Below are 23,495 nucleotides of genomic sequence, written 5' to 3'. Positions count from 1 at the left end.
TTTTATAAGGATCGGCAGACTATATCCTATATATCCTATATCCTATATGCCATGTAACTGAACGATCGGAAATGGCACAACCTTTTTATTTTTAAAGATGTTTGTGTCTGTTTTACACATTTTTATTAGCAAATTCATTTGATGGTGAAATTCTCATAAGGATTGGCCAACTATATACGATAACTGCAAGGCTATATCAACTTAGGCTCCGCCCGAGGTTAGATTTTTTCATTCTTGTTTTGAAAAATGTGGCATCTGTTCCAAGTTATACCACAAAGGTTTTTTTTTTGGTTAAATCACGAGGGAATCCGAGGCTTGACGAAATTTTTTTATTTACCATTTTTTTAAATTTTCTGTGCTAGGGTACATTTTTTTATATTCAGATTCCGTTGAAGAAATCCTGGAAATAATTCTTAAAACGCTTTTATTAATTTCTAAATCAATTTCAAATATGAAATTTAAAATTATATTAAATTATATTATATTATATTATAATATATTTTTTTTAAATTCCATTATTTAGGATCCTATGGACGAATCGAAGGCTGAAGCTAAAGAAATTTTCGAAAATGAAAAAATTGCTGTCAAAAGTGAAATCCATTCGCCCAAGAACGAGGTTTGTCAAAAAAAAATTGTTTATTTTAATGTTTAAATATTTAAAAAATCCAACGTAAATTTGGGGCATCTTAGCATCTTGCTCATGCTATATTTTGCTTCAACAAACTTCCTTAGGTTATTAGATTAATGTAATAACACAAAAAGAAAACTACCTTACCCTACCCTTGATTTCGCAAATAGTTGGCTGGTCCTTATGAGAATACCACTAACAAATAAATTAAAAAAAAAAAATGTTGAAAAACTCCAATCTCCCACGGTTGTGTCATTTTTGATATGGCATATACGGTTATATGGCAGCTATAGGATATGCTCGACCAATCCTTGTGAAATTCAGTAGATCGGATAAGTATTCACAAAAAAAAAACTGTAAAAAGTCCAAATTTTCTAACTTAAAAAACCCCACAGTTATGGCATTACCGATCAATCAGTTATGTGGCCCAATATTAAAAATCAGCAAAGTAGTTCAGTTGTAAATGTTATATGACATGAATCCATCACCGAATTATTGTCTCTTCTAGATGTATTTTTCATTCGCTCCTGTTTATCCGCATTTTTTGTGATGCCACTTCCGTCCAATCTAACTTAATTCCGCGATTTTAGCTTCACCCTCAATTTGTTGTGAATCCACATATAAATTTATTTATAAATCAAGTTCTATGCTGACTTTAATAACTTTTCTTACAATTGTGCCGAGGCTTAATTTATCGGCACTTCAAAGTTTTGTGCTGTATACTTTGCTGCTACATTGCTCGTCGGCATCGCCAGGCCGCCCACTATTCTACAGCGTACATCAACCTACCTTAGGCGCTGACCTTCTCCCTTCACAACGTCCGTTATATTCTTCTTCGAAGACACGAAATCTTTACGCTACCATTTGAAGCTTGATTCTGCTTTGCTAGGCTCTTTTGTACTCGTTTGGTTTCTCATACAGTGGGACTTCTCTACTAGTAATGGTCTTATCTCTTATGTCATGAAAGAGAATCGGAAAAGAGCACGTTCATAAAGAAAGTCAGGAATGGATTTCTACTAGTTCGCAAGAATTTATTTGAATATTTTGATACCTACTGTTATGTAGGAACTAAGAATCATCTACGACCCCAGTAAGAATATTTATTTTTATCAAAAGACGAGTCAACGAGTATTGTTGAACGCGAGGATCTCACAGACTATATGGGGTAAATCTATATAATTTTGCACGGAGACTCCAGTAAATGAAGCGCAGGTCAAGTTTGTTTAAAATTTTTCCACGCCACCACTAATTCCTGCAGCAAAAGTCACAAAAAAAGAATTTTGGGCCACGCAGCCAAAGACAATATTCTGTTTAGAATAATCAAAAAGACTTTAAAACGGAACAGCATCGGTGGTTCTATAAGCAGCTCCTGTTGTTTTTGTTTCTTTGGTATTTGTAGAGCCTGCGCTTTTGAGAGCTTTCGAACAACAGCTGCACACTATCTCATATTGTATAATATTTGTGTGTCTAGCCCCCGCCTCGCCTCTTGCACATGAAGTTCTCATTTTCTTTGTTCTGAACTTCTCTTGCTAAGCTTCGCTTTCTTGTATATTCGGCATAAATTTGAGCGGCTGCATATTTAAGGGTTAAATTGAACTCCTTATAAACAATGAAACAAGTGGTTTTGAACAAGTCGTTTATTTATTCGGCCGCTAGTAAAAACTATTAATAGCGAATCAAAGTATTTTGAAAAAGTTTCCATACCCATATAACATATCTATATCTAATTGGTATCCGCCTTATATGTATTTCAGCCAATTCGGACGAATTTTTGATGAGTTATAGACATTTATATTCCGATTCCAATATTGGATTGGTGTATTTTTGAACGTATGGATCTCAATGGCTATATGAGATAGAGGTATCATACTTGGTACATAAACTCTATTGGTACCTTCGCAGATTAGGTAACAAAATAAAATTCAGCCGAATCGGATTTTTAGAAAAGCAGATTTTTCATTATGCTTCTACTGATTTTTTAGATGTTAGTTGTTACATCGAGCGAAATCAACCCCAAATAAATATTAAAATTGAACTTTTGAAATTGTTTACAATTGTTGTTATACAGATTATTTATCGTAGTAATTTACAAACCTTTAAAAAAGTTGTTTCCTGACGTTTAATAAATATTCGTTACAAATTTATTAACTATGCAATCAACTTTATAAACCTCATATCACGAAATTTAAGCTAAGCTTTCCTAATGATTCGAGCACCTTCTATTCTTTTGTCAATGCGAATCGATTATTCTGTCTTTTTTCTCTTTTTCTAACTTAACTTCCAAAAAAATATTTTCAATTGTTGTGAGCAAGGTATTGCTTATCCTTTAACTTAATTTTTTCAATAAACCTATTTGTCGGATTCATATGATCTCAATTCTACATATCCCTTTAAAATTCAATACATGGGCAATTTTTATTTGGCTATATTTCACCATTTGATGTTTCTTGATGTTTCTAATGCTCTCTCAACAGTGGATATCTCATTTTTGGTGAGATCTCATTGCTGGACCTGACGATGTCTTCAGCTGTATTCTTAGGTACTGCTCAGATATCCTATGCTGTCCCCTTATTTTACTATTCAATTTATCCTTGGACCTATCATGTCTTTCCGCAAATCACTAATTAAAAACTACACCGGAATAGCTAAGTTATCTGCAATTCTCTAGCTGCTGGAGAAACTGGTACCATTGCAACTGCAACATTATTGCAAAAGCATAATTTCCACCATACGCCATGGATTTGTCAAGCATCGCAAAAATCGTACGCATCGTATTTGATTTAAGAACATCACATCACAAATTATGAACGTTATATCTTGTGTCCCGCAAGGCAGTCACTTAGGACCTCTTCTGTTGATCCTTTTTGTTAACGACTTACCTAGTGTCGTAAGCTATGCTACTACACTTATGTATGACTTTAATCGACTGAACGAGACGTTTTCAAATCCCAAATCGGATACATATGGGCGATCCTTATGTATAAATTGTATTATCAAAATAATCTATTTAAATAAATTCTATCTTCAAAAGCACCACTTCAGTTCTGATTGTTATATGCCCGCTAAAAGATAAAGTCAGCAGATCCTTGTGAAAATGTATAGATGGAATTAGTTGACCACGCCTTCTAACTTAAAAATCACCAAAATTTTGGAATTTACAAATAGTTAGTTATATGCCACCTATGGGATAGAGTCATATGATCCTGGCCTAAAATTTATATTTTAGGATACTATTAAAGAATCTAATGCTGAGAGGAAATTTTTATCTGAGAATGGAATAATTTCTATCAAAAGTGAAATCGTTTCGACCAAGAACGAGCTTCTTTTAATGTCTATAAAAATTTTTAAATCAAATATTAATTTAAACTTTAAATCCAAAATTTTCGATATTTTATTATTGCTCCAATAAACGATCTTGCGTTGTTAGCTTTCGGGAGTAACCGAAGTTAATATACCTTTGCAGTTAGGTGGGAGTCGATCCTTGTAAAAATTTTATTATAATATTAATTTTTTTGAAAAATAAATTTTTAAAAAAGTTTTAACCTGCTAACACCAAAGTTATGGCATTCTTGATCGATCAGTTATATGCCAGCTATAGGATGTAGCCGACCCCCTATAGGGTCGGATTGGTCCCTTTCACTGATGAACACTTTTGACCAAACATTATTATACCCTCTACAGGGTATAAAAGAAAGGAAAACTATCTTCGGGCGGAGTCTATAAATAGCAGACTATATTATTAGATTTATATCGGATCAAATATAGTGTCTCAATTATTATGAAAATTTAAATATTGAATCAATTTCCTAAAAAACAATTTTTTGATCGAGAATATATATACTTTATAAGGGATGTCTCCTTCAATGCGTTGCACACTTTTGCCGACAATTATAAAATGCTCTTCAAGGGTATAATAACCCAGTAGGAAATCAGAATAAAAAGTCATTTAAAAAGAAACTTTCTATACTCCTAATTCCTGCAAGAAAACTTTCCCTCTTGAATGTCAGACTTACCCACGGGGAGTCTTTCGCTCAACACTTCCAGTTTCCCTAGAAGGCTAATTCCTGCTTCGATCCACTGGCCTTCATTAAAGTAAATCTTTGTGAATCTCGCTTCCTGCCATTAATCCTTCATGCTTCTGTTCTCGCCCTCCTTTCATCCATTAATCCTTTCCCGAATTCCCGTCACATTCCCGTCCTGAACGATTTGACGTTATACGACAGCAAATCGTTCAGGAATATGGCAGCTCTCGGATATAAAATTAGGTTGATATACAAAATTTTCCCGAGCTTTAAAAACACCATAGTTATGGCATTCCCGATCAATCCGTTACCTCAGCCTTTTCGTTTTCTATAGTGCATGGAAAGAAAAGAAGAATGTATCTATTGACTCAAAAGGTGATCCTGCCGCAAGGGTGAATGCGATTTCCGTGTCCATGGAATTTCAAAACTCCTTTTGCAAGATTTGAACTGCTCCGATGAAATTGTTTCCTCCATCGCTTTCACAAACCTCTACGATCGTTCGATAAAGCGTTAGACAGCCCACAGAAAAAGTTGAGTAGATAGTCCTGTCACTGCTTCTAAATGTATCGCTAAATGGTTGCTAAACATACAAGCCTTTAAGTAAAAGGAGATCTTTAAGTAAAAGGCGCCCGTGTCGACGACGCCTGTAGCTTCAAAGTCTCGTCCTTGGGGATTATCGTGATTGGAATGCTCGGGTTTTTGGGCGTTCTTTAGTGGCTCTTGGGCTTATGTTGAGTTTCTGAGTTGCTTATGGTCAAACAATTCTTTGATGTCGGAGGGATCTTCCTTTTTCAGTTTGTTGTTATTATTTAGCCAGGGTTCTAAAAGATAGAACCTATTGAATGCGATTTGGTGAGACTTTCCGATGACCTGTTTTTCTAACTTAACCCCGACCAGGTATTTTATATTGGGTTGTTTGATGTAGGTACGCTGGAAATAATCTTCAAACCTTTTTTTTATCTCGAGATCGAAAACCCTTTACCCCAGACCATCCAAATTAGTTATCGCATAAAGTAGCATGTAATAGTTACCAAAAGTGACCTGGGTTACCAAAAGTGACCAATGGGTTAATTTTAAGCTTCTTTCTTCTTTAATCCCAGAAGATGCTGACACGTATTAACGTTGACATTGCTTCTTGGTAGGTAACTACTGTATCCAATTTTTAATTTAAAGGAAGAGTGGTACTGAGGAAAATAAGGCATGCTTTTGGCATGCAACTTTTTCGATTTGTTGAACGCTGAGCTTGGAGTGTGTTAAGATGATTTCCGGTTCTCAATGATGTTTATGCCTACGATGTGAGTATTGAGGAAGGTTTCAAAGTTTACGAAACTGGTCACTGGAGTTTCACATCAATGCTCCCAGGCTTGTACTGTTGACTTAGGCAGTCTGCTGGTTAAATGATGGACTATCCATGGTGGGCTAAAATGGATATTAGTTATGACACGGTCGAACACGTTGATACCTAAATTGGATAAGTTTAACATTTTGTTTATTTCCAATGAGTTTTCCAATGAGTTCATGTGTTGCAAGAATTGCCCATTCTATCGTCTTGGCGCCATTCGTTAGTTTCACTTTGAGTACATCTTGGTCCTACTCTTAAGGCAGAGCTTGCTTGAGAAAATGATACCACTGAAGATTCGATAGCGCTGGTTCTGGTGATTAGGTTGCATAAACCTGGCCAAAATCATGGAAGATTGGCCAGAAAAGTTGGTACTGGCAACTTTGTAGTATCTTAGGAGCTGGCAACCCTTGTTGCTCGGTTCAGGCTGGGAGCTGGCTGAGTAATAGTTAAGCTATCGGCGTTGCTGGAAGTGCTTGCTAGATGGTTTTCATTTCCATTTCACCGGAAACTCGACGGTAGAAGTCATTTCATTTAAAATGGAATTCCTTTCATTTCTGCAAGCCAATATAGAAACCAGAATATACATGTCTATAACTTCTCTCAAAATCAATTTGCTTTCTAGATATAAATTAGCTATTAAAACAGTTTGGCTGCTGTTGCCATCGGTGCGGTAAGGCATGGCAAAAATATACATTTTTAGAAACAATCTGGACCTACGATTCATTCATAGGAAACTTTGTTGAATACATTATAGGTCTATTTCTTATAGTCTCCAATGTCCACACGTTCATACCTATAGACGGATATGGCTATATCGATAATTAACATAAATATCTTTCGCAGATTATTCCTTTTCCTTATTACATAAATTAACACGAATACAATATACCCTTCTACTCTAAGAGTACCGGGTATATAAATACCAAAATTAGTTATATGCCTAGCCTAGCCGTTAGAATACCAAGGTCGGGTGAATTTTTTGCGGGTACATTTTCAGAGAAGTGATTCATCTACTGTTCAGTTTTCATCGAAGCAATTTTGGAAAGAATTCTTAAAGCGCTTGAATTAATTCCGCAATTCCAAAAAGTATGTTTGTTGTGATTCAGCATTGATTAGGCGGCATATATTAGGGTTAAATTGAACCCAAATAAAATATTCAAAATATAAACTGAGACGTGTCTATTTATTCGGCTGTAATTAAAAAACCATTAACAGCATAATATTTGGTGACCCCGACGTGTTTTTCCTGTTGGTTGGTTATTGTGATCAGCCTTAAAAGTGCCAAGAAAACGCCGTTGTTGTTGTTGTTCCAAAGTTGCATTTTAATTGCATAATGGAGTCTGGAGCTGAGACTATTGGAACTGCTGCCGCAACCCGGGAAAGAATGCTGCGAAGAAGAGCAGAGGTGACCTGCAGGTGAAGGCTGCGGCGCGGAATAAGGATTGCATCATTATCGCGCTGGAGCTAGTGAAGTTAGTGACTTCAAGAAGTGTTGGAGGTAATTTCAGCGAGTTTGGGAGTGATCTGTATTGGAGATTCTCGCAGACTGATGTGCAGGTAGACATTCAGGTGGAGGTTTCCAATCGCTCCGTGAGAATCGCTGCCCACTCCACACTTCTTGATGGTGCCAGTGTATCGCCAATGCCGTACAAGTCAGCACCCTCCTTGCCACCGTTGCCGATGCCAACATTCAGCGACGGCCTTGCCGAGGGGCCGGATTTCTGCGCACTTTTTAAGACCACGATTGACAGGCATCCTCACCTAACGAAAAGCTCCGGTGGCTCATTTCATGCCTGCGGGAGTCAGCCTTGGAGACGGTAAAAGCTCTGGAAATTACTGACGGGAACTACAATGTGGCCCTTAACCTATTGCGCAATCGTTTAGGTAATCGCTGTTTAATATTTCCGCCTCACATTAATGAAATCATACAGCTTCGTGTGGTCGAGCTAGCGTCTGTTGCTACTTTGCGGGAGCTACCGGATCGGTTCCATAGGCATATGCGGGTTCTCATGAAATCCGGATCATCTGCCGAGATCCAAGGATGCTTGCCTATTCAAATTGTCCTCCAGAAGTTGGTTCTGGAAGTTGGTAGATCGTCCAATAACCGACCTTCGTGCATGGCTATTAACGCCAGTCCTGCTCTCTGCGCCCTGTGAGGTGTTTCGGTGCACGACCTTCTTGTCTAAAGTTCAGTGTCTTGCCAATTGAGGAACGGTACGACGAAGCGCGACGTCTGGCTCGCTGTTTTGTTTGCCTAGAAGATGGCCATTTCGCTCCGAATGCTCATCTTCCCGCTGCTCGTCTTGAAATCACCGACATCATTTTCTGTTGCACCCTCGTGGGCAGGTTTCACCCGCACGAGTCTCACGTCCCATCGGAGAAATTTCTGTGGCGAACCCATTCCGCTCAATCAACACTATTGTGACCCAGGTATGTATCTCGTTCGTGGTCGATCTGGAGCCTTCCTCCCTTACCGAGTTTTATTGGATTCCGGTTCACAAGTGTACCTAAACTCGTCGCTGCTAGTGAGCCGTAATATAGTCGTAATAGTAGACTCCTTTTTCTAGACTCTTCAGCTTTGTTTTGCTGAAGTTTTCCAAATGTTTTACAACGGTGGCTGTTTTTGGCGGCACTGAGTTTGAAACGGATGGAGCATCTGTTAATGTGTGCATGAAGTCCCGCCTTATCACGTATTCTGTGGAATTTGAGGATGTTGTTGCCTCACACATTACGGACTATCAGCCTAGCCTTCACATAGATGCTTCGGCAATATGGATCTAGCTGACCCCAACTTCCAGAAAAGTCAGCGAGTGGACCTGCGGATTGGAGCCAGCGTGTTCTTTGACCTGTTGTTGGCTGGCCAAGTTCAGTTATGTCACTGGCTCCCCAATGCCCAGAATAAGCGTTTTGGCTGGGTGTTTTCTGAACGCGGTGGACTATAACGGGAAGTGTCGGTGCTCTGTGATAGGGAGGACAACACACAGAATAACCATTGAAGTGACTGCTGTCCCTTCCAACATTTTTGGATGGAAAAATTGTTGTCTAGAATGAGGTTGTCAAGATGAAATTTGATAAAATTAAAATTTTTAATTTCTTGTAATGCTTAAAGCTTTTAAAAATCCTATGTAAATTTGGATTTAAAATCTGACAGTTTTAAATTTTTATTTTTGCTTCAACAATCGCCCTTGCGTTTTTAGTTTTATGTAATTTTTTTTTTATATTTTTTTTTTGCGCGGTTCCCACTGCATACGTACAGCCCACCTCCCGCCCAACCGACCGAGGGGCGAATGCCGCATAACGTACGGCTCGAATCGCGGGAATAAATTCGAGTTAGTAAATATAAGTTTAAATATAAGTATTATAAAGAAAACGAGGAAGAATTAGTATGCTCTTGAAGGTTATTTAAAATGGAAGTTTTCATATTTAACAGGGATGAAAGAGAAATAATATGATACAGACCATTATAGTTCGAACATAAAATCCTAAGGGGATCATGCTGTGCATATGTCGGTCTATAATGGCTTAAGAATATAGGACTAAAGTTTCTGGTCCTTATATTCGGAACGTTAAACTGTAAGCGTGTTAGTAAGTGCTGGCTATCTACATCACCATTAATAAGGTTGTGTAAGAAAACGACACCCAGCATTGTTCTACGATTTGTTAAGGAGGGTAAGTTTATTAGAAGGAGTCTACTATTACGACTATATTACGAAGGTAGGTGAAGATTTGCGTCCCAGTTAAGTCCTCTAAGAGCAAATAATAAGAAGTTCTTTTGTACGGATTCTATGCGGTCTTGATGAACACCTTATTGGGGACCCCAGAAACGTGAACCGTACTACAGTATCGGACGGACCAAGGATATAAATAAGCTTTGAGTAATATAAGGGTCGTTAAATTCTTTAGCCCATCTTTTAATAAAACCGAGAACACCTTTAGCCTTATTAACCATTGAAGAAATATGGTCGGAAAATTTAAGTTTTCTGTCTAAAAGGACACCAAGATCATTAACCTGAGTTAATTTTTCTAAGGCAATCCCAGAGAGATAGCACGAAGCCTGGTGAGGGCTAGTACGATAAAAAGACATAAGTTTGCATTTTGATCCATTAAGTATTAAGTCATTAGCTAAACACCATTTTTGAAAATTATCAAGATCGGACTGGAGTCTGTTTTGGGCAGACGGGAAGTTATATTGCAGACAAAGCTTAACATCGTCTGCGTACATTAGTACCAGCGCGTTCAATAAGGATGGGGGCAAGTCATTTATAAAAAGAGTGAATAGTAATGGGCCAAGATGGCTTCCTTGAGGGACTCCAGATGTGGCACGGACTAAGCGGGAGTATTGATTTTTAAATAAGACTCTCTGTGTTCTTCCATTTAAATAGCTGGAGATCCACGTAATGAGCTCGGTGGAGAATTCCAAAAGATTTAGTTTACTCAGAAAGAGTGAGTGATTAACTGAATCAAATGCTTTACTAAAGTCTGTGTAAATAACATCAGTTTGAAGTCCCTTTTGGAAGCCATCTAAAACAAAGGATGTCAACTCCAATAAATTAGTGGTGGTTGAGCGACGCTTAATGAAACTATGCTGACATGGAGAAATTATTGATGAGCATAGGTGTTGCAAATGAGAAGTTATTAATTTTTCGAATAACTTTGGAATCGATGACAATTTTGAGATGCCTCTGTAGTTGGCAGCATCGGATTTTTTCCCCTTTTTGTGCAGAGGAATTATGAAAGATTCCTTCCATTTAAAGGGGAAAATCGAAGATTCCAAAGATAAGTTGAAAAGTTTTTGAAGAGGTTTGCACAGAGCCCTAGCACAGTATTTTTGCACACAGCCTGGTACTCCGTCGGGGCCTGGCTAATAAACTGGCTTTACCTTTTGAAGATCCAATAATATATGGAACAAATATACGATTAGTTGGTTGAATGTTGTAAGCGTATGGCTGATCTGAAGTTTTAGGAGGTGAATACGTTGTTTGGAAAAATTTTGCGAATAAATCAGCAATGGCCTGATCTGAAGTCGCTGATAAATTTGTATACGTAAGTAGGGAAGGAAAAGATACATGTTTACGCTTCGTGTTTTCAAAGTTATAAAGCTGCTTTGGATCCTGAGTGAACTGAATCCGACAGCGGCGAATATAATTTTTATAACATTCGGCGTTATGCACGGTGAAGTTTAGCCGAGCTTTTAAGTATCTTAAGTCAAATCACTTAAGTCAAAGAATGTATTTAATGTCAAATAAAATTTATCTAGGATGATATTTATATCAGTGCATGCCAGAATATCGTACCAGTCAAAAGTATCGATTAACAAATTAAGTTTACGAACATCAGCCTTACGAAAACAACGAATCTTCTTTGCTACGCGGGAAGGCTTCTGATTGACACCAGAATTGGTTTCAATTGAAACTTCAAGCGTAGGATGGTATGGATCTTCAGGGGTTGAGAGGGGCAAAGCTTTGGAAAGTGTGGTACTATCTGGATCAGATACAAAACATAAGTCAAGAAGCCGACCTAACGAATTTCTAACATGGTTGATCTGGCCTAGGGACAAGTCAAAGATGCCCGCCGTGAAATCATGATGGGTGGAAAGTGATAAGAAAGTTACATTTTCAGTAATTGACCAATTGAGTTCTGGTAAATTAAAGTCGCCAAGAACTACCAGAAGGTCAAAATCTGACATAAGATTGGAAACTGACTGTATAGCCGACAAGTGATACCAGTATGTAGGCGGCTCGGAAGATGGTGGGATGTAAGAACATGTAATAAACAAAGATTGAGCAGACAATATGACTTTAACGCAAATGAATTCGAAATCACAAAACTCTGGTAACTTTACCCCTTCAGAAACGAAATTGGAGTCAATAGAAATTAGGACTCCTCCTCCTCTTCGCAGAGGTCGGTCACGTCTAAAAGTGGTGTACTTCGGAACAGAAGATCTCCGGCTTTAACCAGGTTTCAGTAAAGACTATAATATTGGACGCAAAGGAAAGACTATCAGAATAGAGTCTAGGGAGCTTGCTACGTAGACCCCGACAATTCTGATAGGTAAGATTGATAGAAGATGTTAGTTTTTTGAAGAGTCGGATTGGACAGATGTTGGGAGCTTGACTCCAGCAGGCTTCGAATTTTTTTTCTTTACCTTACTCGGCTGATCCTCTTGTACAAATATGTCCCCTGGCCAGAAGCCAGGCGAACATAGCGTCACAAACATCGGCACTGGCACTCGTATCATGAAGGATGACATGCGCCTCGAGTAGGAGTATTTAAATTTTCTAATGTCTTCCACTCTAATAACGGCCTTGGTTTTGGCTTTTATATAAGCCGAGATATCAATCTCCGAGGTATCAGTGGCTAGCCGTGAGACAAATATTTGTCTAACAGGTGGGATTACCTGTAATGGTTATGGTACACGTGGTACACGGTTGGTAATACCGCGGCATCAGTCCGTTCCGGGGGTCCGGGCGGCGGGTTACCATTTCTAGTGGAAGCTATGGGGGTTAATTCTAGGGTATTCCTGGGAATCACTTGGAGTGATGCCATGGAGGACAAAGCAGACAAGTTATGCTCTGCTACGGTAAATTCGGGTGCTGACTTTTCATTTACCGTCCCTGCTCTTGGAGTAGCAAGGGAAATGAGCGGCTGCATTATTGCGGGAGGATCCAGCTGTTCCGCGATTACTGGAGCTGCAACTTCCCTAGTAGCAGATTTTTTCCGCTTAGGAGATTCATTCAACAGCTTAAGGCTATTGAATTGAACATCCAGTGCACTGAGTTGATCGTTGATTTTTCGGAAACCAACGATCAAATCTTTAAACCCACTCTTGGTCTGTCGCATGAATGATCTCATTTCATCTTGGACAGCTCGGCACCCACTGCAGCAATAATGGAGGCCAACACGGCGGGATATGGCATCCGAGACAGATGCAGTAAGGCCAGCACATTTGGCATGTGAGACACTTTCGCATAGCCAACAATAGATGCTGGCCTGGGACGCAGATATCGGCTTATTGCACGATTTTAAAGAGCAGACAACATTGTATTCCATTTGAAAATATTAATTAGCAAATTAGCAAAAATTAATTTATAATTTTTAAATATTCTATTATTTTTTTTTTTATTTTAAACAAATAAGCCTTCAACCACTGTACCAAGGTTAATAAAAGGTAGGTAGAGGAGGGAGTTAGTAAAGGAGAGCTATGGGAGAGCGCAACTGTAAAGAAATGCGCGCAAAAAGATAAGAGCAGAATTAACTGCAAAAATTCAAAAGGCAGAGAATGAAGAAGAGCTATATTTGGATTGCGACTTTTTAATTTTATTAAATGCTCACCCAAATATGGCACTGCACGAGCGCGTAGCGATACGGGTATAACTTTAATATTAAGACACAATATTAGTGTTAACAAGAAAGGAAAGCTAACTTCGGACGGAGCCGAAGTTTATATACCCTTGCAGTTGAGTCGCAGTCTGCTAGGTGGCGCCACGCATCTTATGTTATTAGATATATAGCGGAACCCCCATTAAAACTCCCATCCTTCTAACTTGAAAAACAACGAAGTTATAGCATTTCCGATCAATCAGTTATATGGCAGCTATAGGACATAGTCGGCCGATCCTTATGAAATTCGACAAATCAGATTATTTTTCCCAAAATAGAATCTGTACCAAATTCCATCTTTCTAACTTAAAAAACCCCAAAACCCCACTTGGGTATAAAAACCAAGTGTTTAAATTAATGTTTCAAATCCTGGGACGCAGATATCAGCTTATTGCACGATTTTAATGAGCAGACAACATTGTATTCCATTTTAAAATATTAATTAGCAAATTAGCAAAAATGAATTTATAATTTTTTAAATTGTTTCAATAATTTTTAAATTATTATACAAGTATACAAGTGTTTAAATTAAGGTTTCAAATCAGCGTTTGACAAGAATAGAATTTATCGCAAGCGCAAAAAATAATCACGACCGTTCGCTTTGAAGTGAAGGAAGAGAGTCTGATCAAAATAATATGTTAATAAACAAGAAAGGAAAGCTAACTTCGGACGGAGCCGAAGTTTATATACCCTTGCAGTTGAGTCGCAGTCCGCTAGGTGGCGCCACGCATCTTATATTATTAGATATATAGCGGGTAGCATATAGTTGGCCGATCCTTATGAAATTAGGCAAATCAGACTAGTTTGCATAGAAACCGACAGACAGACGGACATGCTTATATCGACTCAGGAGGTGATCCTGATGAAGAATATATATACTTTATAGGGTCGGAGATGTCTCCTTAACGGCGTTGCACCCTTTTGACCAAAATTATAATACCCTCTGCAAGGGTATAAAAATGTAGACCATACTAAAACAGAATATATATACCTTATAGTGTCGGAAATGTCTCCCTCACTGCGAAAATTGCAATGCCCTCTGCTAAGGTCTAAAAAGAAAGGAGAGCTAAATTCGGGCTAGGCCGAAGTTCATATTCCCGTGCAATTAAGTGTCACCTTATATTGGTATATATCACAAATCTAATATATAAAATTCTCGTGTCACAGTTTTCGTTACCGTACTCCTCCGAAACGGCTTGACCGATTTTGATGAAATTTTTTGTGCTTATCCGGTATCTATGAGAATCGGCCAACATCTATTTTTCATCCCGAATAATTGCCGGGAAAATCCTCAAACCGCATTTTTCTATTTCCCATACAAACGTTTTCTAAATAAACTACAATAATAGTAGGCGCCGGTACGTGATTCATTGTTTGACAACTTCTCATTGTTCTCTGCTCAGTTAATTTTATGTGACAAACCGATATTGTGTTCTTTGAAAAATTGTGAAAAATATTGGAAAAATTTTAATTTAAAACCATCATATCAATCACGTGTATTGTGGAAATTATTTTTCAAATTCATTTGTCTTCAGCCAGCCACAAGTGTATTGTGATAGTGACACTTTATGAGCGGGAAATTTTCTCACTTTGATTAATTACAAAAACAAGCAATGCCAAGAAAACGCAAAGGGGTTGATCTGAGCCGCAGTACAAGCAGAGCTCGAAGGTTGCAAAATAGCAGATCCGAAAGAACAGAAGAACAAATCCAGCTACAAAATACTGATGCACGTGTCAGAATGACGCGATTGCATCAAGAAGAGCCAGAAGATACACGAGATGAACGCAATGAAGTCAGAAGATTAGAACAACGACAATCACGCCGTTTCACAGTCAATAGACGAAGAACAAATAACCAACAACGACAACAGGTACATCGAGCATTTATATCTGATTCATTCCTGCGTCTAGCATTCCAGTATGAGCCCGATATTGAATATTATGCTCATTCAAAAGTGGTAATTGGTGCTATGGACAAGGAATGTCCGCGTTGTCATGCTCTGAAATTCAAAAATGAGCCAGCTGGGATGTGTTGCGCGTCAGGAAAAGTGCAACTACCTGAAATTGAAACACCACCTGAACCATTGAACGGCTTACTTAACGGCACGGATCCAGATTCTAACGTGTTCCTGAAGTCAATTCTAAGATTCAATTCATGCTTTCAAATGACATCGTTCGGAGCAACAGAAATAGTTCGAAATACTAATGCAAATGGTCAACAATTCAATTCTACATTCAAAATCAGAGGCCAAGTTTATCATAAAATGGGCTCACTGCTGCCAATGCCAAACGAACCACATAAATTCTTACAAATTTACTTTATGGGCGGCGAGGATTCCGGAAGCGCACTTGCCAATCGCGTGAATGCACGTTGTAATTATAATAACCTTGATTCACTTTATGCCAGGTTGTTGTTGTTGTTGAAAATATTCAAATCACATATGCACCAATTACAAAGCGATAATCACGCTATCGTCATTAATCCTGATAAAACACCAGCTGGAGAGCATATTCGTAGATTCAATGCACCCGTTGTTGATGATGTTGCTGGAATCATGGTTGGCGATTCTACAGCTGCACGAGAAATTGTGATTCGTAGAAGAAATAATAATCTTCAGTTCATTTCTGACACACATCGTTCATATGACGCTCTCCAATATCCGCTAATATTCTGGAAGGGACAAGACGGATATTGCATAAACATGAAACAACGAGATACCGTATCAGGTACTTCATTGATTATTAATTTGATCATTAATCATTTAACAAAACAATTAAATTATTGAACGTAATAAATTTAAATTATTTTTTATGAACAAATTTTACAGGAGCTGAAACAAACAAGAACGTTAGCTCAAAGGATTATTATGCGTACCAATTAATGATTAGACGTGGCCTGGACAACGTCATTTTACGATGTCGTGAGCTTTGTCAACAATTCATGGTCGACATGTACGCGAAGATTGAGAGCGAACGACTACGATACTTACGATATAATCAACAAAAGCTGCGCGCGGAAGAGTACATTCATTTGCGAGACGCTATCAACAACAACGCCGACGTCGCCGAAATTGGTAACCATGTCATTTTACCATCATTGCACGTAGGCAGTCCACGTCATATGCAAGAATATATACAGGATGCTCTGACTTTCGTGCGCGAATATGGACGACCATGTTTATTTATCACGTTCACATGTAATCCAAAATGGCCAGAGATTACATCTTTGCTACTGCCTGGCCAAAATGCAATACATCGCCATGACATTACAGCACGTGTGTTCAAACAAAAGTTGAAGTCTTTAATAAGTTTCATTACTAAATCACATGTATTTGGTCCCACACGTTGCTGGATGTATTCGGTTGAGTGGCAAAAGCGAGGATTACCTCATGCACACATTTTGGTTTGGTTCATCGACAAAATCCGTCCTGAAGAAATCGATAGCATCATTTCTGCGGAAATTCCAGATCCATCCACTGACCAACTGCTGTTTGATATTGTTACAACAAACATGATTCATGGTCCATGTGGTACTCTTAATAGTTCATCGCCTTGCATGGCTGATGGAAAATGTACTAAAAATTTCCCTAAAGATTTTACCAATGATACGGTCACAAATGTCGACGGATACCCAATATATCGTCGAAGAAATCCTGAAAATGGCGGACAATCATTTATTAAAAATATCATCAACACAGACATTGATATTGACAATCGTTGGGTGGTGCCATATTCGCCTCTGCTGAGCAAGACATATAATGCTCATATTAATGTTGAGTTCTGCAGTTCTGTGAAGAGCATCAAATACATTTGCAAGTATGTCCATAAAGGCAGTGATATGGCTGTGTTTAGAGTGGAAAATACTAATGTGAATGCTCCTCCAGTGAATAAAAACGATGAAATAACGCTCTACCAAATTGGTCGGTACATTTGGGTACAAACGTTTTCACAAAAGAAGATTCTGAACGCAACAAAAAAAACAACAGCTGGCAGTGCGAAGTCTGCCGGGTAAGCTAGTATCATATATATTTGGACGAACCTAATTAAAATTCTACTGAACGAAGTTCGTATTTCAGTTGTCATAGTGCAAAAATTAGAAACGAAAAAAGATCAAATTCGTCCTTATCCAAACCCAATAAAAATATCTTCATGGGCCTTGACGGCTATTAGGGTTGATTGGAGATTATACAATGACGAATGTTTTAATCCCATATTAAAATGGGAACGATGCTAAAGACGTCTAATGACTTTAATGGCAACAGTGGTATTGTTATCCGAAAGATGACGTGAGTATATTGTACTGCCTTGTACTGATATTATTTTGTTAAGCTGAAGGACGTCAGTGGGCAAGATTTGCTCGGGTTGCTGTTTGAATGATAGCTGTTTGAGAAGCATTTAAATGTAACTAACTGTTTTATGGCGAACATCAGGGCGAATATGCTTATCTCACTCTGCATCTTCTTCATTTGCAAAAAGATTCATTTGTGCGATCATAAATGCTTGCTCCAACGGAGCGCCGGGATATTTTTCTCAGTGCTGATTAAGGATGGTCATCTGTTGTTGTACAGATTTTAAGCGGTTGTTGGTAGCCAAGCTTCCTTTTATCACCACTTTGATGGTAAAGTCAACAATTTTGGAGCAGCTGTGGGAGGAAGTCTTCGTAGAACCAGCAACATTAGACAAGAAATATGGGTATTGGATATTGGCGGCTCATCTGAATGTTCGGTTTAATGGTGCCGTTCAATAGGCGCTTGTTATTTTCTTTTGAAAACAGTGCAGCTAGCCGAGTCAATGACCTCTTGAATATTCTGGATGACATTTTGATGTTCACTCCCCGAATGAAGTTGTCGGGTCCAGAATATTTTTTAATGACTCTTTCAAAATCAAGCTCATTACAGGAACATTTTCTTCCTTCATAAAGACTAGCATAAGGACCCTCTTTAATGTTTAGAGATTCTTTCGTTTGGGTGGATTTTGCACCTCTTACTGGTACTCACACGACTGTTTCTTCCAAAAAGGCATGCTTCAGTCTCCCATATTTTTTTCACGATTTTTCGCAAGGGATGATGTTGGCATCAGAAGAAGTATTTAATGGCTACTACTCGAATTAACCCATCAAAAAATGAAAGCCAGCAATACAAGAGAACTATTTTTGTCATTATTTTGTAGGGAACATTAGGGAACATTTTGTAAGTGAGCATTATTTTGTAACGTTTGAGCTGTTTGCATTGCGTGTTAAGTTTGTGCCTGGCTTATTTCATCCATTAAAGGAATTACTGTACCTATATTGAATACCTCCGCTCCGAATGTGTCCTTTACTGACTTTTGCTGTAAGCTAACTTGAATACCTCTGCTCCGAATGTGTCTGTTCGTCCGTAGAGCGTTATGCGGCAACTACGTCAAACTTGAACTCACGGGAGTAACGGAAGGTCCCGGAGTCGTAGTCAAAGACCGTAAATAGTCTGACTAAATTTACCTGGATTCTGCAAGGGACTGCTCGGGTTAGCCAGACGCTTGCTGTGATCAGGCTGGGGAGTTGATGTGCTTGAAGTCCTGGGGTGGTTTTCCTCAAGAACCGGTGGTATGGTGGTTCGGCTGATTCCTTATCGGCCGGTCCAATTGCGGTCCGTTTCACGGGAGCAACACTCGAAGTGGTTAGGTAATGCGGGGTCTACTTGTGGTCCGTTTACACTGGAGCCACGCGAAGTAGATAGGTCTTAGAGAGTCCAACTTTGTGAATCGTTTTACACAGGATCACACGAAGTAGGTCTCGCAACTCTCTTTATTTCAGAAGAACAACTCTTATATAAGATGCTAAATTATACATAATTAAATATAAGAAAGGTCAATGTTATGGACGTGCTAAAACTAAGGTTAATGCCAGGGTCACCCACCTCTGAATCTGCTGACTCAGATTGTTTGTTCATGTACTGCTTGTATTCGCATATCGGCTTAGATAGCTGGGTTTTGCTTGCTTCGGTCAGTCGGTCATTCTTCTCGCTGATAATGCTGATTTCTGCTCTTGGCGCCGTCTACTAGTGCTGGGTTATTAGGTTGGATATTATTTTGTGCTTATTGATAATAGGTTAGTGGGTTTGTATATTGTAACATGCTGATGCATATTGATTGGATCAAATTACTAAGTGTGCATATAGGGTAGAAGGTCTTGGCACTAGGTGCCACCATTTCCCCCCCCCCCCCCCATTGAGGGACTCAATCCAATGCGGCTGGGCGTTGTTGTTGGACCGTCTCAGTGAACCGATGTGTATCCTTGCGCTAGAAAATATTGTGGATCTTAAAACTAATTACTAAAAATCTAATGTTAATACCAAAAAATTTTGAATCATGTGGGTGAGATCTCCAACATTGATAAGATACCAACGATAATTCTATCCGAGCTGTTGTCTCCTTCGCCTTGTTGCGCTCGTAACCATTCCAACTGCTTTCCACATGCATTTCGGCTTCGTTGGCTGATTCTGCTTCCGGTGCCATCGACTAGTGCCGGGTTAGTAGGTTGGATATTGGCTTATGCTTAGGCTTAAGCTTATACATTATTAATAGGCTAGTAGGTCTGATGCTTGTATATCGTGACCTGCTGATGCATCTTGATTGGGTAGTAGGTCTTGGCACTAAGTGCCAAAATTCTCCCCCCCATTGAGGTACTCAATAATAGAGGCTGTGCGTTGTTGTTGGACCGTCTCAGTGAACCGATGTGTACCCTTGCGCTAGAAAATATTGTGGATCTTAAAACTAATTACAAAAACCCTAATGTTAATACCAACAAAAAATTTTGAATACCAACGATAATTCTATCCGACCTGTTGTCTCCTTCGCCTTGTTGCGCGCCCTCGTAACCATTCTGCTTGGGCATCCCATGAAGTACTAGACCTTTTTTCTGGTTGGTCAGTGCGCATACAGGACTCTTGGTCCTCTCTTGACCTTGCTTCTTACTCCCTTTTGGAGATGCATGTTCCCCATGCCAGATAGGAAGTGACTTCTACTCCTTGAATTTCCTTGGATACGGGCCCTTGCACTCTGTGCTCTTCAGTTGTGAGTTGACAACCTTGGGCTTGTGGTTTGGGGTCCGTCTGCGGCTCTCCTTGTTTATCCGCAATGAGGGAGGAACTATGTAATCTTCCGGATTTTACTATTTGCTCCTTGCCGATGCATGCAATCAAACCTTGTTCCGATACGATTTCACCGATACCCTTTAGTGGCTCGTTAGTTTCCGGTGTCCAAGCCACCGTATTACCGACGACTTGTTCTGCCTTGATATTAGGAGCTGATTCCGGTCGCACTGGCCCCATCACAATCCATCCAAGCGCGGTATTTTTTAGTAGTGGCTGTCCTTCTCCCAAATATGCCTGTTGTGGCCTTATCAGCTGGGAGATGATTTCGGCGCCCAACAACAGATCAATATTTTGGGGCTGCGTAAATTCAGGATCGGCTAAGCGCAACTAAGGTGAGATATTTCTTGGCGCTTGTATAGGGTGGGATGGTTAATTGGGCATTATTATAGTACCACGACGTTGATTTGATCTTCGAAGTCAGTGTAATGATGATAGGGTCACCACAGCCCTTTTTCGTGATCTTTTAGTTGTTCCTCCCAGTGCAGCGATGTTCAGGGTTGATGGCTCCAATTGTCAGCCATCCTTCTGGTGATACACTCTAGGAGTGTGCGGCATTGCTGAGGGGGTCCGGCTGGTCCATGTATTGTCACTTGGGCGGTTGGTAACAGAACGGTGGGCTTATCTGTAAGCAGGGCTGTGGCTGAGCACACCACTCGTGATGAACTGGATCGAAGTGGTGCGGTCGACGTATTTTTCTGCATTATTACTTGACTGGTTGCCTGCCGCTCAAGGTTTTCTAACATCTCCTTCAGAGATTGTCGATTGGTTGGATCGGTGATGACTAGTTCTAGAGCTGACAGCGTGTGTGGATCCAATCTTTCCTCAATGATGTGTATCAAGATTGGCTCCCAGTTGTCTGTTGACATTTTGAGTGCGTTGAGAGTGGCGACCGTTCGGAGCACGGTGTCATGTAAGCTGCGCAGCTGGTCCGCTGATCCATTTGTTCTGCGGTGTCCGAAAAGCTCTTGGATCGCGGATTTAATCAACAGCTGTTCATTTTGGTATCGATTCTTTAGTCGTTGCCATGCATCCTGGTAAATGGTCTGTCCGCCAACGTCCGCCAAACGTTGCGATTAGATTTTGTGCTTCACCTGTTACTTTAATTTTACTGCAATTTTACTGCTTTCTCCAAATGACGGAATTTTACTGCATCGCTGTAGTCTTGATTGTGGATGCATTCCGTAAAAATTTCGTAGAATCGTAGCCAATGCCGGTAGTCTCCGTCAAACTTTGGAATTTCTACTGGTGGTATTACAAACAGAGGTGCAATCGCGGGTTTTGTGTTGATGCTGAAGTTGATTACGATTCTTCGCTCAAAAACGAAAAGTATTCTGCTCGTACAACCTGAAATCTGTCATCGGTGTGTCCATCATTTTTGATGGCTGGTTCCTCGTCGATGAGATCATGGTATCCCGTAACGATTTCCTTCCATAGCTCCGTCATGTGTTGTCTGACGTATGTGGACACTTCCCGTCCTTCGGAGCGGTTGCACAGAAAGTCTTCCATATCGTCTAATCGTCCTTCATTTCTTCGTTTTAATGATGTTAATCGAAGGTCTTCTCCTTCGTTTCCTCGTGATGATTGTGCCTTTGGGTCGAGATTTTCGTCTGTTTTCCGGGGCCTTTGTGACGGGCCTGACACTGATGGGATTCCATCCGAAAATATTGCTTCATATTTTTTCACTAGCTCTTCTAGCGCCTTGGCCTTTGAGAAGTTCTCATTCTCAGGACTTAGTGCTAGCTCATGGAGCTTGGAATCATTTTTTTTAAACTGGGTCCATGAGTGAGTGAGCTGTCTGAGTCTCTCCTCGAAGTATCCTCCCTTGAGTTTACGCTCTGCGGAGTCCTTAGTGAAGTTTCTTATTAGCCTTTGGATGACTATGTTGCCTTCAATTAGCTCATCAATGAGCATTTGGATTACGGGTTCTGATTCTGATCCTATTGTTGCGATGTATCTCTCCTCTTTTTTTTTTTTTTTTCGTTGAGTTAAATTGCGTCGAGGTTTGTGTTCAAGTTGTGATCCTAAAGGATCACGTCGGGGTCACCAAATGTTCGTCCGTAGAGCGTTATGCGGCAACTACGTCAAACTTGAACTCACGGGAGTAACGGTAGGTCCCGGAGTCGTAGTCAAAGACCTGCTCCTTTACTGACTTTTGCTGTAAGCTGGTCGAAATAATAGTTGACATGTTTGTCCAATTCTCCCATGTTCCTTGGAACAATAGTGTTTTTTAGCGTTTGTTCCTCTAGATAAAACTCGGCATTGTGAGCGGATAATATGATGCCATTGACCCTGTTCCGTTACTTCTTGAATCTTTGCTATCCGATTTGCCACAAATGTGTGGTTCAGCAAAACCGTTGCATTGATCGAATATGATATGACGGATGAATCAGTCTAAAAAAACTAAGCCACCTTGTTTAAGGTGTTAGGGTGGTTTGCGCGGCCAAAAAATTGACTATTTTCAAAAAATTTTTTTTATATAATGAATGAAAAACTTTTTTCCAACATTTAAGTTTCTTAAATATACATATTTAAGGAAGAATTTGTGAAATTTTCAGAAAAAAATATTAAACGGTCAGCCGATTGATTCTGACAGAATCATCCGAAATGAAAAGATTATTTTATTTTAGTACAAAATTTATTTTAGTACTAAATATTTTATTTTAGTACAGACCTAAAACTAGAAACTAAACGAAGGAAAAAAAACAAATGAAAATTGGATTTTTGGGACAGCTTTTTGCAAAAAAATTAATATTTTCGTGAAATTTTTTTAACATTTTTTTAAAAGAGTTTATATCAAATAAAAAACAATCCTTCGTTCAAGTTCTAGAGAATCGTATCTCGAAGGCCTGTGCAAAATTTGATCAAGATCTCTTAGGGGACTTAATTGGGATGCAAATCTTTACCTCCCCTCTTATCATAATAGACTTTTACTAATCAACTTACCAACATTAACAAATCGTAGAACGATGCTGGGTGTCATGTTTCTATATAAT

The 23,495-nt window shown here is 39.3% G+C and overlaps 2 protein-coding genes across 29 annotated transcripts in view; both read left to right on the top strand.

The window, feature by feature from the left end:
- LOC6504358 overlaps positions 1–23,495 on the top strand; it is a 159,454-nt gene that overhangs the window by 58,287 nt on the left and 77,672 nt on the right. For all 26 annotated transcript variants that reach the window (XM_044717760.1, XM_014903941.3, XM_014903934.3 and 23 more), the window contains one exon: positions 524–616. In XM_044717760.1, coding sequence (XP_044573695.1) covers positions 524–616 — 93 coding nt within the window. The remainder of the gene's footprint in view (positions 1–523; positions 617–23,495) is intronic.
- Positions 14,820–18,752, top strand: LOC116656357. Of its 3 annotated transcripts, XR_006507882.1 has the most exons (4): positions 14,820–16,099; positions 16,201–17,188; positions 17,257–17,380; positions 17,437–18,752. XR_006507882.1 is itself a non-coding variant. In XM_044717765.1 (3 exons), exons 1-3 carry the CDS (start codon positions 14,986–14,988, stop codon positions 17,261–17,263), a joined length of 2,109 nt encoding a protein of 702 aa, XP_044573700.1. In that variant the 5' UTR covers positions 14,820–14,985; the 3' UTR covers positions 17,264–18,752. The 3 variants fall into 3 exon arrangements, 2 of the variants coding, with proteins under 2 accessions (XP_044573700.1, XP_044573699.1); XM_044717765.1 differs by having other exon boundaries at positions 17,257–18,752; XM_044717764.1 differs by having other exon boundaries at positions 16,201–17,380.

The sequence above is a fragment of the Drosophila ananassae genome (genome assembly GCF_017639315.1).
Source record: "Drosophila ananassae strain 14024-0371.13 chromosome 4 unlocalized genomic scaffold, ASM1763931v2 tig00000061, whole genome shotgun sequence".
Lineage (NCBI taxonomy): Eukaryota > Metazoa > Arthropoda > Insecta > Diptera > Drosophilidae > Drosophila > Drosophila ananassae.
This window is presented reverse-complemented; position numbering and strand designations above follow the sequence as displayed.

What these genes read in the sequence shown, in the direction of transcription:
- LOC116656357 (XM_044717764.1), top strand. Translation starts at nt 14,986, where the DNA reads ATGCCAAGAAAACGCAAAGGGGTTGATCTGAGCCGCAGTACAAGCAGA. An exon ending in ACAACGAGATACCGTATCAG is followed by an intron (nt 16,100 to 16,200) that starts GTACTTCATTGA and finishes CAAATTTTACAG; the next exon opens with GAGCTGAAACAAACAAGAAC. An exon ending in GGCAGTGCGAAGTCTGCCGG is followed by an intron (nt 17,381 to 17,436) that starts GTAAGCTAGTAT and finishes TACTGAACGAAG; the next exon opens with TTCGTATTTCAGTTGTCATA.